Here is a 19,051-nt window from a genome sequence, read left to right as displayed (position 1 = left end):
TCCCTCGCGAGAAGAATTAAAAAAAAAAAAAATAAGTCCGAAATCCCGTTGCGGGAAGGGCAGAAGGAAAGCAAGCTGGGAGTGCGGACGCAATTCTCGCGAGAAGTAGAGCGTAGCCCTTGGAGAGGGGTGGAGGCGCAGAGGTGCACCACGTGGGGGTTCCGCCAGCGCGGAGTCGGTGTCGCTTAGCTTGGGTCTAGGTTGGAGCTGGAACCGTGGAGATGCGGAAGGAAACCCCACCTCCGCTCGTGCCCCCGGCGGCCCGCGAGTGGAACCTGCCCCCCAATGCTCCCGCCTGCATGGAACGGCAGTTGGAGGCTGCACGGTACCGGTCTGGTGAGCCGAGATTCCGGGCCTGGAAGCCCCCTTCCCCAGCCCCGGGCGCCCTTTCCCGGCACTAACTGCCAAGTCCACACAGCGCGTGTGCCCTCCGATCCCTACCCGGCGTTCGGGAGCTGCCCAACCTTGCCTCACAAACCTGATCTCAAATCCAGACGCGCCTCGCGTTGGATTCTATGAGGTTACCATAGAAACATGCTGGGCCTTCCATCTGACTCCTTATGACTTCCCTTTCCCCACCGTAGATGGTTCTCTTCTGCTCGGGGCCTCCAGTCTAAGTGGTCGCTGCTGGGCTGGCTCTCTGTGGTTTTTCAAGGATCCGAGTGCGGCCCCCAACGAAGGCTTCTGCTCTGCGGGCGTCCAGACCGAGGCCGGAGTAGCTGACCTCACTTGGGTGGGGGACAAAGGTATCCTAGTGGCATCAGATTCAGGTGAGTAACCCCCTTCTCTGGAAGGAGGTGATGGGGGGGGTGAATCTTGGACAAGCTAGGGGTGAATATGCTCTAACTACGTTGTGTGCATGTATGACATTCTCAGAGAATCGAACATTATGTTAAAATGACATTAAGTGAAACTTATACTAAATAAAATTTAGAAGTTGGTGGGCACTGGGTGTGAGTGCTGCTTATCCCAGCAGAAGCAGGCAGAGCTCTGTGATTTGGAGGCCAGCGTCTTCTACATAGCGAGTTCCAGGCTATCCAAGGCTACTTATGGAGACCCTGTCTCAAAAATTAAAGTAAAAAGATTGATTTTGGGTCTGGAAAGATGACCTGGTGGTTACAAGTGGGCCAAAGTTGGATTCCCAGCACCCACGTGACACTAATCCAGTGCTCTTTTTGCCTCCAAGGGCACTACGTGCACTTGGTGAATAGACATGAAGACAAAACAACTGTACAGCTAAAATAAAAATATCTGTGTGTGTGTATTTTGTTGTTGTTTAGGTTTTTTGAGACAGGGTTTCTCTGTGTAGCTCTGGCTGCCCTGGAACTCACTTTGTAGACGAGGCTGGCCTAGAATTCACAGAGATCCGCCTGCCTCTGCCTTGGGAATGTTGGGATCAAAGGTGTGTGCCTCCATGCCTGTCATAAGTATGTACTCTTAAATTGTTAGGTAGGGCATGGAAGTTGAAAAGTAGGACATTAGAGATTGAGCCTCTCTGGCGTTGCAAGTATTTTTTCAAGTAAAGTATAGTATTGCAAGGCATTTTTTCAGACAATCGAATCAAATATTAATTAGATAGTTGATATAGTAATCTCGCTGTCTTTTTCTAGGAGTTTTCCTCACATAGTCCTTTGGGCTCTTGTGAGGAAAGCTGTAAGGTAACCTAAAACCAAATGGCCTAGGGCCGGTGGTGGCGCACGCCTTTAATCCTAGCACTTGGGAGGCAGAGGCAGGCGGATCTCTGTGAGTTCAAGACCAGCCTAGTCTACAAGAGCTAGTTCCAGGACAGGCTCCAAAGCCACAGAGAAACCCTGTCTCGAAAAACAAAAACAAAAAAAAAAAAACAACAAAAACAAAACAAAAAAAAAAGCCTAGAAGTGAGCTAAGCCCTTTAATGATACGGACTTTGTTTTTACAGGAATAACTTCTGTTAGCTCAGTAATAATGCCTGCGTGAGTCCTAGGCATGCATTACCACCTGGGTCTAACCCAGGCTTGGGCTTCCCTCACCTACACCTCACCCCACTCTGTCCTCAACAGGTGCTGTTGAATTGTGGGAGCTAGATGAGAATGAGACACTTATTGTCAGCAAGTTCTGCAAGTATGAGCATGATGACATTGTGTCTACTGTCACAGTCCTGAGCTCTGGTACACAAGCCGTCAGTGGTAGCAAAGACTTCTGGTGGGTCCCTGCGTTCATTACTCCCGTCCCTAGGCTTCCTGTGGGTATCATTACTACCCTTAGTTTCATTGATTACTGTTTTGGGCTGTTTTAGAGGCTAGTGAGTAATGGCATGTCTGTTTGAGTATTGGTAGTGGTTTATAAATAAGATGGCAAGAGTCTAGGAGGCAGATATGGGACATGTTTGTCAAACATGTCCTTGTTTGAGTACATTTTTATGTTGATAGTGCAAGTCAAGATTTCTTTCTTTCTTTTTTTTTATCGTAGCATCAAAATTTGGGACCTGGCTCAGCAGATGTCACTGAATTCGTACCGAGGTAAGTATTCCTTCTTGATTGGTACTGGCTACCGTTATCTTTTATTTTCTCCTTTGGGATCTTTGAACTTTGTTTGGATAATAACAATAGCAAGTCTGTGTTCTCTTGGTTGGCTTTTCCTTACCCCCAACTACAATCAGGTTCCATTATTCCTGTTTATTTCTCTGTGTTTTTGTTTGTGTTGTTGGCTTCACGACGTTTTGGCCACATGGGTGTCTTAATTGCTGTTTTATTGCTGTGAAACACTATGATCAAGGCAACTTGTAGGAAAAAGCATTTAGTTGAAGGCTTGCTTACAGTTTGAGGGTTAGTTCATGACTATCATCATGAGAAGAATGGGGACAAGCAGGCAGGCAGTCATGGTGCGGGAGCAGTAGCTAAGAGCTCACATCCCAGTTCACAAGCATGTGGCAGAAAGATGATAGCAAGCCGGCCTGGCTTTGTGGGCTTCTGAGACCTCAAAGCCCACCCTCAGTGACACACCTCCTCCAACAAGGCCACACCCCCAATCCTTCCTAATTAGTCCACCAATTGGGAGCCAAACGTTTTAAACCGCAGTGGCCAACAGCCCCTATCTTCTTATACTCAGGGTTCATCAGTCTCCATTTTGTTCAGTCCCCTTCCTGCCCATTTCTTACATTCCATTTGTCATGCAGCTTTAGCAGTAGACAGTCTCCCTCGTCTCTCCACGTGTGATCTTTAACTCTTGGTTCTTCATTGGTTTCTTGTAAGCTGTAGGTCAAGATCCCACTTTTTAGTTGGCATTAAAGCTTTATTCTGACAGTAAACTGTTCTCCAGCTTAATCCAGACACAGTAGAGCCTTGTTCTCAGAGAATAAGCCCTGGGACTTGTGCATATGTGTGACAATTGCATGCATGTGGAGGCCAGAGGTCAACTTTGGAGATGCCTATTGGTTTCTGAGACTGAGTCTCTCACTAGGACATGGAGCTCACAGATGGGGCAAGCTTGACTAGCCAGGGAGCCACAAGGGTTCTCTTGTCCGTGACTCCCCAGTGCTGGGACAACAAGTGCCACCATACTTGCTTGGCTTTTTACATGGATTCTGGGGTTGAATTCAGGTCTTCCTGCTGATGTGGAAAACACTTTGCTGACTGAGCCATCTCTCCTGCCCAAGACTTTTGAACCTAACTTTTGAATTTTCACTTCTACAAAACATCTTTTCCGGGCATTTCATCACTTTTAATGTTCTTCTATTTGCTTCATTAACAGAACCACTAGTTGACTTTATTTTGGTAGCAATTCTTTATGAATTTTGAATTCATGAAGACAGATTCTAGAGTGAGGATAGAAGGATGAGGGTGGTTTAATCCTTAAGATAGAACCGTTTGGGTGCTCTAAAAGGACTGGTTAAATGACGTCAGTGGTTTCTTCAGCCTCTAGCTAATTTGTAGCAGTGATTTTTTTTTTATTTCCCTTGCATGTAGGCCTCCTAAAAGAATTTAAAAGCTATACCCTCTCATACATTTAAAAATTGTTAGTGAAAAGATTTACGTAGGGCAGGTGAGATGACTTTGTGGGTGAAGATACTTGCTGCCAAACTTGGAATCCTGTGTTTGATGTTTGGATTCCGCTTGGTGGAAGAAGAGAGCTAACTCCTAACAAGCTATCCTCTGATCTCCGTGAGTGCTGTGGTACCTGTGCACACATACACAATTGATGAATGAGTGTTTCTTAAAAATTAGGTAGTTGCCAAGAAGTTACTCTTTTTGTCATGTTTCTAGAAACTTTAGAAATCACCCAATAATGAAAAGCAGTGTGCATTGTAGCAGCCTTGGATTTCTCTTTCTCTCAGGAAAAGTCCAGCTTGCTTTGTTAATCCAGATGAGCTGATTGGTTGTGTTCTTGGGACAACAGCCGTTTCACTCTTCAGTTTTCACGTTAGAAATGGAGTGTCAAGTCAGAGTGCTGCCCTTGTATTTGTGGGGTGACTAAGACAGGGTCACTCCCTTCACTGAGTCTGCCCAGGAGCCCCTTTTTCTCTTTGGCTCTTAATTTGAGAGCCTTAGGTTTTCAGGCTCTGAACACCAACATACCCATGCAGGACCTGGGTGGAAGGGAGGTAACTGTTGCCTCTAGAAAGTGGGAGAAGGGTGACAGGAAAGCACAGGCAGGTCAGTCTTAGGGGAAAGCATATTAGAAAACTGGGTTGCTTAAAATGTGCTGTACTCCTCCCCTGTCCTTACTGAGCCTGGAATTGGACTTCATTGTCTCTACCAGTTCATTATTTCCCCCAGCTGTCTCTGGTTTTTATAGCGACCAGCTTATCCTGTGGTGGTTATTCTGGTTTATAATCTATCATGATATTTACAAAGTTACACAATAAACATAGGCCTATTTCTTATATTCTCCTTTTTCTGCTATGTTTCTCCTTTGCAGCTCATGCAGGACCAGTCACATATGTTGCTGCCTCTCCCCACAAGGACTCTGTGTTTCTTTCATGCAGTGAGGTGAGATCCAGTCGCTTCTTTCCAACCACAGCTGAGCTTTAATAGGCCCAATCCCTGCTGTGGAGACTGGCCAGCAGCTGTTCTTTTGGATTATGAAACCCTTTTTCTTTTTCTCTTCCTAGGACAGTAGAATTTTGCTCTGGGATACCCGCTGTCCCAAGCCAGCATCACAGATAGGTGAGTCTGAGACCAGTGATGAGGAGAAAATGGTAATAGATCCCACTTGGAAGAGGCTTTCTTTGCCCAGAGTCAGCAGAGTTGCCAGATGCCCACCCTCTGTGGCGTCATTTTCTGTCACTGAGGTTCTGCTGACCATAGTGCAGCATGTACCAAGAGGAAGAGCTAGCTCCTGGGTGGGTGGTTATCTCAAGGACTAGGGTTATTTTTGTTAGGCATTGTGGCTTAAATGTGAACCCCCAAATGACTGGAGACTGATGGGTAGATGTGGGTGGTGAGACTCAGGGATGGAGACCTGCATGGCTGCCGTAACAGCAGTTAAGAAACCCAGTGAAAGTGTTCCCAGGACTCCTTGACTTCTTTTGAAAAACTATTTCTTCTACATGTGGCTCTTGTTCCAAACCTCCCTTTTTTTCCTTTCTAGGGTGTAACGCCTCTGGATTCCTTCCTACCTCCCTGGCTTGGCATCCTCAGCAGAGTGAAGTCTTTGTCTTTGGTAAGGCAGCATGGCATCTTGACTCTTAGAATGGGGAGGAGGAGAAAGGGCTCCCTTCACGGTGTACATGCTCTTGTCAGTACACTTAGGCACTACGTGAATTGTGCCAGTTTTATTTAGCTTTGGAGAACACATTTTTTTCCTAGTTGATTCGATTCCTCATTGTTCCAGCTCTCCTATTCTGGGCATGGTTAGAAGTCAGTGAGCCGCTTAGCAAGCAGCTTGCTCTTAGAGAATTACGTTTTGCTGTGGGTGTGGCTGCATATAGTAACAGCTTGTAGTTAAAGTAATAGCTTTATCTAGTAATTGTCACAGCCACACAATGACTTACTGATCTTGCCTAGCAAAAAGAAACTGGTGCTCAGGGTGGCGAATTTGTCCATATCTTGAGGAACTAAGATTCTTTCAAATCCAGGTCTGACTGATATCAAAGCTATGTGGTTTTTGTTTGTTTTTTTTTTTTGTTGTTGTTGTTAAGACAGGGTCTTAGCTCTGGCTATCCTGGAACTTGGTGTGTCTGGCCTTGAACTCATGTAGATCTTCAGGCCAGCCTCTGCCTCCTGCATGCTAGGATTAAAGACTGTTTGACCGTGCACAGCCTGAAGTATATGTTCTTAAACACTGCAACATGCTGTTTCCTCTCCAGGTGATGAGAATGGATCTGTCTCCCTTGTGGACACCAAGAATGCAAGCTGTACCCTCAGCTCAGCTGTGCACTCCCAGTGTGTCACTAGACTGGTGTTCTCTCCACACAGGTACTGTTTGTCACCAGGGACCTGGAAGCGATGCTGGGGGACAATGGTGAAGGAGTAGGAATGGAGTGATAAGGGATGTAACTATTGGTAAAGCATTAGCTGGTTACTTTGTTCCTTAGATGAGACAGTACTCTAGCCTGGTTTTCCTAAGTAGTCAGTGTAGTCCTTATTAGGGTTGTGTAGTCTGAAAACAGCCAAAATTGATCTCATTCCTGTTCAACACAGCTTGACCAATGTAGTAGGCTTCTGGCACCACGTGAGTCTGGGTAATGGCTAATTTAGAGAGGGACCCACTGGGATAGTTGGATGCCAGGATGGTTTCTGTGAGCACTGACTTTCCTCCATTTTCCTTAGAAGTGTAATGGCAGCAAAACCTTAACCCAAAGTGGACATCAGGCTGGATCAGTTTATGGTGGGAATGGGGCTGGCCCAATCAGATTTTGTTTGTGGTATCTGTGGACTTTATCTTCTCTTCCCTTTGTGTCCTCCTCTAGTGTTCCCTTTCTGGCCTCTCTCAGTGAAGACTGCTCACTTGCTGTGCTGGATTCAAGCCTTTCTGAGGTGTAAGTTTGAAGTAGAATTCCATGATCGGGTGTCAGGGATCAAGACCAATGGGCAAGCAGGTCTATTTTCAGTAACTGGCATGTTGAATTCTTCCTTTGGGTCTGGAGAAATGGCTCAGCAGTTGAGAACACTTCCTTTTGTTCCCAGCATCCATGTCATTCTGCTCACAGCTGTGTGTCACTCCAGATCCAAGTCTTATATGCCTCTGACTTCTCACACATTATTAAAAATAAAAATAAATAGAAGAAAATTCTCCATTTTTGTCTGTAGAGGGTTTCACCCCCCAGCACCCAAGGAATTCTCTTCATTTGTGTCATGTCTGCAGAGACTGAGCCCTGGAAGCTGTCTGATTCAGGCTAAGTCTAGCTAGCATTCCAGCCTCACGTAGGGAACCACTTCTGTGAAGTGGAACCGGCTGTAGAGTGAAAGGCATGGGTGGAAGACCTGGGTCTACATCTTCCTTTGCTGTGGTTTCCTGCTTGGTTGTGGATATATCACCTCCTTGCTGCTCTGCCCACAATTTCTTCACCTAGGAAAGTAGATAGGATTGGATGATTGGACAGCCACTGTCCTGGTGAGGCTGTACAGATGTTGAAGTATTTCAAAAAATGTGTCCTGCTTATGTTAGGTTTTCTTTCTGTGTTCTTCTCTGGGTTTTTGTCTCACCTCTTACCACACCCTATATCCCCTTCTTTGTTTTAGGTTTAGAAGTCAAGCCCACAGAGACTTCGTGAGAGATGCTACGTGGTCTCCACTCAACCACTCCCTCCTTACCACAGTTGGCTGGGACCATCAAGTCATCCACCATGTTGTGCCCATAGAGCCTCTCCCGGCCCCTGGACCCGAGAATGTTGCGGAGTAGAATGGATTTCAGAAAACAAGCTCTCTACTCGCAAGAATCTACTTGCTTGCCCTGGCCTTCCGGTTGTGAGAGCACAGGAGCCTTGGAGAGCATGTTTACTCCCCAGTCCTGTACAGTAAATAGGCAGATTCTCAGCTTGAGGGAGGCTGCAGCCCGTGTGACTAGGAGGAAGACTCCTTTATAAGTGGATGTGTGTGAGCACAAGTGTATGATGTATTGAGTAGTGTGGGGTGGGGGAGTTAGCCTTCAGCTTTCCCAAAGCAGCGCTCTTTATTCCCCACAAAGTGACCAGAAGTTTTCATGTTTCTCAAGTCCAAGAATTGGCCATATTGTTTGGGTTATGGAATGTGGGTATTCCTAGATTTTCTGACTCAGAGATGGGGTAACTTATTTTTATAACATTAAATAATTCATTATTAAGGGAAATACTTCCGTTCACAGAAGTCCAGCCCAGTGTTCCTTGAGAAGACACAGGAAGTACCACAAATTTCTGTTAAAGTGAATCAAATTCATTTTTCGGGTGAATAAATTTAGCTGTTGCAATGTAGTTCTTGTTCACCCTTTGCCTTGCTTGTGCTGTATGAGAGATATGAGTGTTTTCCTGTCCTAAATTTTACAGAAAGTTTTAGGGATGATGAGCGCTTAAAGGTGTTCAGTGAATTCAGAAAACTGACTTCGTTTGTTACAGAGAAATCTTTGTCATTTTTTTTTTCTACTTAAAGATTTCCTGAGGCCTGATGACCTCTGGGCACCTTCCTCTGGAGATGTGAAGTCTAAATGCTGTCTTTGTGGACTCTTGAGATTTGAGATCTAGTATAGGGAACTCAGAAATGCTGAAAGGTGAAGTAAAGACCTTCATCGTTGACCTTTTCCCTACCTAAGCTGTTATTTTTTACCTGCTTCACTTAGGTGAGTCACCAGAGTGTCTGTCTTACTGCCCAGTGTCTGTTTTCCACCATTCCCAACGCAGCTAGTTAAAAAGAACTTAAACATGTATTTATACTTGCTATTGGTCTAGCCACTCCATTTAGAGTGTTGATAAATACTGATTATATTGGAACTTAGGATTTGGCTATATACTTTGGAGCTTTAGGGGGAAAAAAAAGTTATTACTTTTCCAGTTTTAGGAAAAAACACATAAAGTGGTTTCCCCGAAAGAATATGGGCTTCCATTCTGTACTTGGTAGTCATGAGGCTCTGAGTAAAACACTTGAGAATGCAGTCACAGTCAACCAGGGCTGGGACTGGGGGGAGTATGGATTTCTATTGTTAAGTTACACGGAAAAAGTCAGATGGGTAGTTGGACTCACTGTATGCTGCTCAGCTTGTGTTTGTGGTCACCTAGGGAAGAAGAGCAGATAGTACATTTATATGGCCTGTTTCTTGGGCTTAAGACTGATGGTGGTAGATGGGACTTTAAAGAAATAAGACTTAAAAAATGACAGAAAAGAAGAGAAGTTTTTGAAGAACTGTTACTAGTCATTGTTTAGAAATGAAGAGTGGGGTGGATAAGAGCACGTTCTTATGCTCCAGAGAGCCTAAGTTTGATTCCCAGGCTCATGACACCTTAACTCCATATCAGGTGCCTCTGGCCTGCACATAAAAGTCTTTTAGAAGCTTCCTTTTAGGCCTGTATTAATAAAAAGTAGTTTACATTGATTAATACTTGTCACAGATGTATGAACTCAGTCAAAGCCACAAATAATGACCAGCATAATTTTGAGTGATTGTATATTATGAGTAAAGAAGATAGTTCAAAATAAAAGACTTGGAAATAACCGGGACTATGGCTGGAGTTGCAGCAGGTCATTCATTGTCTGGAGAATTGTGCCAGTCCTGCAAGGCCCAGTGGCTGGGAACAATGGGGGCATTTTCCTTGTTGGAAAACAGTTTGATTCAGGTTAGTGTTACTATTCAAATGTCTCAACACAAGTGGCTGCTTTTCCTCAGCCAGTGTTAAACTGCTGACCCACTGTGGTCTGAGACAACCTGGAGTAAGTTCTTGGGATGTGAAACACTGAAGGTCTGTATAGTTCTGGGTGACATCAGACATTACTGATTCTTTAGGTACCTCACTGTAGAACAGATGGTCCCTGGTGCTTTAGTAAAGAGCCATGTGGACATTTCTTGTGGCTCACTGTCACAGCTTAAAAATACCCAAACTCAGGGACAGAAGATTGTTTAGTGGGTAAAAGAGCCATCTGACGGCCCGAGTTCAGTCTCTGCTACCCACATGATGAAAAGACTACTACTCAGCAAGTTGTCCTCTGCCCACCTCTATGCACATAAAGAATGTACCCAAAACTCAAACTGCTTTGGGCGTCTATATCTTTAGCTTATAAGGAAGAGCAGGATATTGGGGAAGAGGCCTGTGTTGTAAAAGTCATCAGCTTCAGAGGACGTCATGACATCGCTGTTTCTAGACAGGAGAGTAAAGATACTGGTTTTTAAAAGGAACTGGATGTGGACAGAATGAGTGATGTCCTGTATTTTCTTTGTGTTTTGATAATTGTTTGCCTTAGATTTGAGTTCACCAAATAAATGTGAATAGAAAAAGACGTTATACTAATTTGTGTGGGCGTGTGTGTGTATTGTGAAGGTTTGGAGCATGTAAACAAAGTCCATGTGTGGGAGAAGAGAAGAGAATTTATATTTAGTCAGCCTTTTGTAGTGAGAATTGTATCTAGTCAGCCTTTTGAGTGAGCTGCTTATTGCGATGTGGATAATCCTGGGGAAAACTCAGAACCAGTAAATTGCTTTTGTTTGGGAAAGCAAGCACTAGTCAGACTCAGAAATTCTCTCCAGAACATCATCTCTAGTCTGCACAACTGTTTGGAAGTGAGCAAGGCAAGTAGACCACTGTTGAATATCCAAACATTTCCTTGTGAGGTTTTTCACTTTGGGCTTCCTTTGGAAGCATGGATATTTTAATCTTTACTGTGTGGTAATAATTCAAAAGCTCAGTAGTTGAGTTTAGTCCCTAACATGGTTCTGGTAGAAACCAGCCAATATCATTGGTTGAAAAGTCACTCTTGATAACAGATTATATTTCATTTGTCCCTGTGATGTTAAAGTGCCAGATTCTAGACAAGTATTTTATTGTAGAAGCATTGTTCTAAAAGAATTAAGAATGCTCACCTTACTAGACCTGGATGGAGGTGGGTGGTTCTTGGACTTCCCACAGGGCAGGGAACCCTGATTGCTCTTCGGGCTGATGAGGGAGGGGGACTTGATTGGGGGAGGGGGATGGAAATGAGAGGCGGTGGTGGGGAGGAGGCAGAAATCTTTAATAAATAAATAAATAAAACAAAAAAGAAAAATGTCCACTTTGGTAGTAGTTCTCACTTGGATTCTCAGCATCGCAATGAAGATTGGACCTGGGATACATTGTATGTCTACAAGCTAAATTATGTTCTACACACTACAATTTTTCATGACATTGGTAGGCTTAGAAACATTAAGCAGAGTGTGCCTGGTTTCCCTGGTTGTGCATTTTTTCATTCCTAAGGCAGATGGCTTAACTTTTGATGAATCTGAGGTTGTCATGAGCCCTTCAGTAAAGAACTTACATCAACAAACAAACAGTGCTTAACTTTTTAAATCCAGTTTTATATAAGTAGTGGCATACTCTCAAAGGTGGAATAAAAGACTCAGGAGGCAGAGGCAGGAGGATCTGAGTTTGAGGCCAACCTGATCTACAAGAGCTAGTTCCAGGACAGGCTCTAAAGCTACAGAGAAACCCTGTCTCAAAAAACCAAAAAAAAAAAAAAAAAACCAAAAAAACCACATTTTCTAATACAAGAAACATTCAACATGAAGATAAAAGCCTGCATGCTTAACCAACAATACTGGGAAATAGCCTTCACTTTAAAAATGAGGAAATTGGCTAGAAACTGAAACGTGGACAATATTAAGAACTTTGTTCTTTAACACAACTGATTTACTTGAAACCTGCTTCTATTATTCCTCTACAAAAGTGTCAAAAGGTTTTAGTCAAATGCTTTGCTCAAATGACTTCACATCCGTGTTCCTGCCTTCATCTCCATTAGTCTAATGAAATATGAGAGAGGTCATGCTGCTTTTGAAAATTCATCAGTTACCCAAGTATGATACATTAGTAACTATCTTTCCGCATAAGAATAGGTCAAGCACGAAGGAATACATTCTAAATGCCCGTGGGTGTTTCACGTGAGCATTGGCTGGTTTGGTTTTAAAGCAAGAACTGACAGAATAAGACTGTGAACAAACAGATTGGTACAGCACACTGATAATTTAATTCTTATTTAATGTGATTATCAACCACTATGTATACAGGTTTTTGGCATGGTCACTCCTGAATTAGGCAGAGGTCATTGCTGACAACCATTGTTTTGTCTTGTCTTAGCATCATAGCTCCTCACGTGGATGTGGAGAGATCAGGTACAGCCTGTAGGCAAGCACTTTACACTGACAGCTAGTGCCGGCAGCAGTGAGATTTGAAGGGCACAAATCTAGTGGGGCATCTCAGCCCTGCAGAAAGGCAGGAGTCACAGTGGAGGAAGGCCCAGAAGTAGAGATCAACATTCCTTAAGGTCTTAAAAGGGAACCATTAGAGCTTCAGGGCAAGATAGCCTGACAAGATTGAGGCCCCAGAAACCAACTGTAGTTTCAATAATTTACAGATCAGGTTGCAAAGTTATAGACCCAATAACAAGAATATTGGTGTGCCGTAGCACACGGGTAGTGACTGGGAAATGAAAGCATGGTCATTAGAGCTGAACTTCTGATTTAGGTTAATGGTAGCCCACGGAATGGAAGCTATGTGAAGCAAGGGACCCCAGGGACCATACAGTGCAGGAAGGAAGGGCCCCTGGAGTCTGATAGTAAAATCCATGCTTTCTTACTGCAATCATTGTTGCTTTCCAAGCACACACTCCTGGTTTAAAAATTAAGAGTTTTGTCTTTATTTCATCTCATAAATGAAGGACAGATGTTCAGCAGACTTGACCACTGGGCACTGTGATTTCTCTGAATCCATTGCATTGAGAACGGCTTAGCATCTCCTATGCATACACAGCAGCATCTGTCTCAGAGAGGGCATACAGTCTGAGACCTTCTGGAACAGAGAAAGGGAAGGAAATCAGATGGATCAAAGCAACATTTGCTGTACAGACTTAAAAAAAAAACCTTTTGCATTGTTGTTGCATTTTTTAAAATTGGCTCTCGGGTGTCCATAATCATATTCCTATACCTGAGGCTCAGGTCCCATTCTTATGGTTGCCTCATACACTTGCCCAAATATTTTCTTACAAAGTTTCAGGGTTCTTTTTGTTTTCCCCCTGAGAAAGTAATGGGTCTATCAACTCCAGGCCCATTTCCCATGAGGACAGCCAAGAGCTGCTGCTCGAGAGTGCTATCCCCTCCTGACCACATGCTGTCCCCTCCTGACCACAAGGTTTCATGTCAGCCAGCAACGAAAGGTCAGAGGAGAAGGATAATTCTTCAGGCTGGCTGCACATTAGACACTGGGTCTGAACTCCTTGTATTCTGCAGAGAACACGCTGTTTTCGTGTGTTTACTCCACCTGTAGACATGAGCTGTCTGGCGAGTGTCAGTATGAGTTTGAGCATCCTGCTCTTTTGCCCGACTTCCTAATAACGTCAGTAGTTAACTAAGCTTTTAGTTTATGCAAACCACAATTTCCACACTATCACTTCCGTCCCTATATATTCCTGGGAGGTAAGAATGAGCTATTTACTTCAGGGAAAACAGGTTTTTCTTTATGTGTGGAAACTTCAGGGGCTCAGTAATTCATCCAAAACTATAACGCTTCTAAATGGTATAACAGGGATTGCTACCTTGGCCCTTAAGTCTAAATCCAAACTGAGGCTTTGGGGCTTCATGATACACTGCTTTCCTGATAATCTTTGTGGACATATCCCATCATGCAGTGTTTTTCCTCCACCTCAGCTGTGGGAAACAGAATACCAGCAAATGGGGCCAATTGCCAGACAAGGCTCAGGATCACTGCCCCTGTCTTTGTTATAGCCTGTGGTGAATACTGACTCTCTGATCGTGTCAGGCCAGAGATATGGCTTCGTTGGCCCTGAGAACTCTGGCTATTCTGAAGAGGGAGTACAAGTATTTCTGAGGTCATTGTGACTCTTGAGTCATCGTTTCTGGCATGGCACGTATGAGTAGCTGGGCTCTCCCCATGCTGCACATAGGCCAGCTCCTATTAAAGGGTCCTGAGCTCCATCCCCGTAGCTGCCAGAGAGTTGAGATGGGGAGGCTGCTGCTGTTGGCTGGTGAGTATGGCGGATCCTAGCAATGCCACCAAGTTCAGGAGATGCCAGTTTGTCATTTCCCTGGTGCCCAGTAGAGCAGTCCGGGACTCAGAGAGTCTGGATTAACAAATATGAGATAAGACATAACAAAGAATCAGAGGCACTAAATGGGGAAGGGCCAGAGAAGCAGGTCTCCAACCAAGTTGTTTTCTTGCTTGGGCTTCCTCTTGGACCAGTTTATTCAGAATTTCTGAGAAGAGGGCTTTGATATAAGTACTATTGAATTTATAGCCAGAATTGAGAACCGCTGGCTGAGCGCTTTAGCAGGACTTCTGCCGTTGACCCTATGCAGAGCGTGTGTAGGTACGTGGTGATAGCTACTAGAAAAGGGGCTTAGACTAGCTCCACTGTTAACTTGTAAGGAGAGGAAACCAGTGACTGATGTGTGTCACCATTGGTGCATCTGCATGTGTATATGGTGTTGAGCTGGAGGGGTCACTTGCATATCGGAGGGTGTGCAGGGGTATGCCACAGTGCGTGTGTACATGAATTTCTTCATTTCCTGCAGGGCTGGTTCTTCTGATGGAACACAGTGATGGTAAGGAAACCACCTTCTCTCCTCCATAGCCAGGGAGATTCTCTGGCTAGGAAATCTCCCTTCAGTGTCTCCTGGACTCTACCTGACTTGGCTCCTTGGTCAGAGGTTATTAAATCCATTGGAATTCAGCACAGGATGCTGGTCACTTGTTTGTATGGCTCAATAGGTCCCTGGATCTAGACTGATAAGAGCTTCTTTCTTCTCCCAGCAGCGAAGGCAAGAGTTTTAGGGGCATGTGGAGGAGGTGTTGATGTATGTGGATGGATTGGAGACTGTTACAGTGGCCTGGTCCCTTTGGCTGGGCTTTCTCTACCCTCTGGAAGCTGAGCTCCCTCCTTGCCCCATGCTCTCTGCTAATACTTGCGTCCTTGCCAGGTACCGCCTACAAGCTGGTGTGTTATTTCACCAACTGGGCTCACAGTCGGCCAAGCCCTGCCTCCATCTTGCCCCGTGACCTGGACCCCTTTCTTTGTACACACCTGATATTTGCCTTTGCCTCAATGAGCAACAATCAGATTGTTGCCAATAATCTCCAGGATGAGAACGTTCTCTACCCAGAGTTCAACAAACTCAAGGAGAGGTATGTTAGATGTGCTGCTGGGGTCTCAGATTTTAGAGCTAGAGGAAAATTCAGCTTCCCTGGTCTTTCTAGTCCTACCTTTCTCTCAAGTGGGGATGTGAGCACTAACTAAGAGCTCTCTGTTGACCAGCCCCCTGAGCTGCTTCTTGCCTTGATGACTTGGTAGTTATTGTTGCCGGTCCGTGGATGGCTTCACACTCCTTTCTCCTGGTAAACTCTGGCTCCCCCTTTGAGGGATTAATTAGGTGCTTCAAAGAGGCGTGGGGTGCTTGCCTATGTGTTTGCTGTTACGTTTCAGTCAAAGGCACATTGTTATTGCTCAGTGAATGGGAAGATGAGTGACTAGAGATTTTTAGACTCTTTTCTGAAAATGTTATTGGGAAGTGAGGGAGCTTGGGCCGCTTTGTAGTCTTGGTGCACAGAGCTGTAAGGGTCTTTGGAGTGATTATTCATCTCCATTTCCTTTACTTCTATGGTCTCCTCCACATGCCCTTTCCTATTCTTCTCATGTCCCCTTCTCCATTTCCCAATGTTTTCCCAATGCCCAGAAGAAAGAGCAGTGACCGCTGCTGCCCCTAGAGTAAGGACCTACTTACCCACTTTCTTCCCCACATCCCAGGAACAGGGCCCTGAAAACACTGCTGTCCATCGGAGGCTGGAACTTCGGCACATCACGGTGAGCTGCCCTGCCACTGTCTTCTCTCTGGGAGGTAGAGCAAGATGAGCTGGAAGTGAGAATAATGGTGTGTGTGTGTGTGTGTGCGTGTGTGTGTGTGTGCGCGCGCATGCGTGTGTGTGTGTGTCTGAAAGCCAGCTTGGATATGAGAAGAGGGGCAGGGGAACATGACAGACAATATGGATAATATGGTACATTAACACTGGGAGTGCGGCCAAGTGGTAGAGAACATGACCGCGATAAGACAAGACCCTGTGTCTGACCCTTGGTACCATCTGAAAATATACCCAAAACAAAACAAAACAAAACAAAACAAAACAAAACACAAGACCACTTGGAGATACAAATCCATAGGAAAAAATACCAAGGAATATAGGCATCAGATGTGAAACTTAGGACCAGAAATGAGTGACAGGTAAAATGGGACACCCACAAATAAATCTTGAATTACTTTTGTTGGAGGCAGCGCCTTTATTTCTGAAGAAAGTTTTATATAGGACAAGAAGAGTAACCCCCAAACCTCACAGGCCCTGGGCTTTCCCACTCTGTGCATGGAGCTGGCTGTGTTAGCGATAAAGAAGCAACCCAGGATATGCTGGTGCAATTGCAGGGACTCACAGCACGCATCCTTCAGCATCCTTCATGCAGGGGCCACTTTTGTTAGTGACCCCATCCAAGATACAATAGGGAAATGACAAACTACCTTCATATTCTCAGAAGGAAAGTTTCCTTGCTTCCTAGCTAAGGTCTGGGGGCAGAGCCTGCCTTTCAGCTTTGGAGAGAGACCTAACAGTCTGCGACCCCCAGGTAGGATGGAGGATTCCAGGTGGGAGGTGTTTAACAACTAGCTCTGTCCAACCCCAGGCCTCATCTCTGGTTCTTTGACTTGCTGTGAGCCTGAAGTCAAATGAGATGCCACATGTATTTATGTATTCATGTATGCACGCATGTAAATATGTATGGATGGATGATGTCTTGTGAAATGGCTGTATTTTAAATTATTAGGAAAAGAAAGCAAGAGTCACAAGTATTAAGGAACTTTCAAGGTTTCTTCCAGGTGTCCTTGCCCCTCAAGGGGGCCCAGCTGAGTGGTGACCGATAGACAATGGCGTCCCGGTCCATTTATTTCTAGGTCTACTTATTTTATAATCACTTTTCACAAGGTTAATCTGGATTTGCTTCAAGTTCAGCTCTGATAAGCAAGAATTACTCTTGAGTGTTTTTGCTATGGAAAAGAAAACAAACAAAAAAATCAAATAAAGCCAAAGAATAAAAGGGTCAAGAGTGGGAATTCTTCTTAAGAGCACTTTGCTTCTTGTGACAATTTAAGCCATGAGATGGGGGCATTTCTAGGGCCTCAGAGATCGCTGATTTTGAAGACAGTGTTCTTTGCCTTACCCTGGTCTCCCTGCAGGTTCACCTCTATGCTATCCACAATTGCCAGCCGTGAGGAGTTCATTGATTCAGTTATATTCTTCCTGAGAACACATGGTTTTGATGGGCTTGATCTCTTCTTCTTGTACCCTGGATTACGAGGCAGCCCCGCGAATGACCGGTGGAATTTTCTCTTCTTAGTGGAAGTAAGGCCAATAAGAAAATGGTTTTACTTTTCATTTGGGGTCAGTGGGTGTTAGGTAACATGAGTTTGGGGCAGAGGAAAGGAACAGAATATTCTTCTACAGACATTCCCTGGACATGCTGAGTCACACTGTTGTGGAGTGGTTGCCCTGTGGCTGTTTCTGTCTCCCTCTGGATCTTGCCCCAGCTCTGTAGCCTAAGGGACACTTTCTCTCTGGAGTTTCTGGGCCTTGTTCCCAGCCTGCTCTCTTTGTCTGTGTTAACTCAAATATCATGCTGGTATGCTGTCTGTCTTCACATAACCTGTGTTCTCTTTCTGAACCAGGCCTGGCTTAAAGAGTGTAAAAAATTTCTGCATGTGGCCTCTCTCTCTCTCTCTCTCTCTCTCTCTCTCTCTCTCTCTCTCTCTCTCTCTCTCTCTCCTCTCTCTCCCCCTCCCTCCCTAGGAGCTCCACTTTGCCTTTGAGAAGGAGGCACTGCTCACCCAGCGCCCAAGGCTGCTGCTGTCGGCTGCTGTGTCTGGTGTCCCATATATCATACAGACGTCTTATGATGTGCGCTTTTTAGGAAGGTGAGTGGATGTTGTTCCAAAGTGGCTAGAGGACTGTCCGAGCCTCTGTTTGCTGTCCCCATGTTGGTGAAGTTCTGGGATAAGCTGAGGAGTGGAGTGAGGGGCTAATGAGGTGAGGATGGGAGTGATATGCTCCCCATCCCTGGGCTTTTATCCAAAAACTCAGAACTGGGTTTTGTACTGCTGACTTATAACACCATCAACAAAGGTAGAGTCTTCTTCAGGGCCCATTGCTGGAACGCATAGATGGCAAATGCCATGGGCCCGGCCTCTTCCTCCCCTGAGCACACGAATAGACATATAACATGCGATCGACGATAGTGTCAGAGGGCAGGTGAGTAGCATGCAATGCCGTGGAAAGCAACACAGGAATGCCCAGCCGGACTCACATTTTAGAGGAGATATTTTTGCAAAAGTTAAAAAAGCAGACAAAAATAGGTAGGTTATAAATCTTTCTAGACATGCTGGCTCTGAACTCATTTTTTTGACTCACAGTCAAGTATTAAAGAGAAAGAAACCAAGGTTCATGTGGAGAAAGAGAGGACATGCTGCCCCTGTGTATTCGCAGGAGGGAGGGTGTTTTCACGTGGGAGGAAAAGAGAGACCCAACAGGGAAGAAAGCTTATTAATGTTCATTGTGTTGCCAGGTAACAATGAGAGAGTACTACCTTGACCTACCTGGGTGACTTTCAAAATATTTGTTAATATGAGTTCCCAATGATTTACCTTTAAACTGTAAAATGTTGGTTGGATATGATATTATATACTCGTCTGTAATCACAGCACCAGGGAGGTAGAGGAAGGACGATCCAGAGTTTGAGATTAGCGTGGGTTGCATAGTCAGTTCTAGATCAGCATGGGTTATATAATAAGGCATTGCCAGTTGGGCGGTGGTGGCACATGCCTTTAATCCCAGTACTCCAGAGGCAGAGATAGGTGGATCTCTGTGAGTTCGAGACCA

At 44.9% G+C, this 19,051-nt stretch overlaps 2 protein-coding genes across 2 annotated transcripts in view; both read left to right on the top strand.

The window, feature by feature from the left end:
• The first annotated feature begins 6 nt into the window (after positions 1–6).
• On the top strand, positions 7–10,390 carry Wdr77 (WD repeat domain 77). The gene is made up of 10 exons (XM_075981681.1): positions 7–336; positions 585–770; positions 2,040–2,181; positions 2,449–2,498; positions 4,897–4,967; positions 5,090–5,144; positions 5,569–5,640; positions 6,287–6,395; positions 6,890–6,958; positions 7,662–10,390. Exons 1-10 carry the CDS (start codon positions 222–224, stop codon positions 7,819–7,821), a joined length of 1,029 nt encoding a protein of 342 aa, XP_075837796.1. The 5' UTR covers positions 7–221; the 3' UTR covers positions 7,822–10,390.
• A 4,235-nt stretch (positions 10,391–14,625) lies between these two features.
• The window catches only part of Ovgp1 (oviductal glycoprotein 1), an 11,782-nt gene continuing 7,356 nt past the window's right edge, over positions 14,626–19,051 (top strand). The window contains 5 exon segments of the mRNA XM_075981688.1: positions 14,626–14,685; positions 15,061–15,265; positions 15,885–15,941; positions 17,356–17,521; positions 17,966–18,090. Coding sequence (XP_075837803.1) covers positions 14,670–14,685; positions 15,061–15,265; positions 15,885–15,941; positions 17,356–17,521; positions 17,966–18,090 — 569 coding nt within the window. The 5' untranslated portion in view covers positions 14,626–14,669.

Source organism: Microtus pennsylvanicus, chromosome 7 (assembly GCF_037038515.1).
Source record: "Microtus pennsylvanicus isolate mMicPen1 chromosome 7, mMicPen1.hap1, whole genome shotgun sequence".
NCBI lineage: Eukaryota > Metazoa > Chordata > Mammalia > Rodentia > Cricetidae > Microtus > Microtus pennsylvanicus.
Note: the sequence above shows the minus strand (reverse complement) of the source record. Positions and strands in the feature narration are given on the sequence as shown.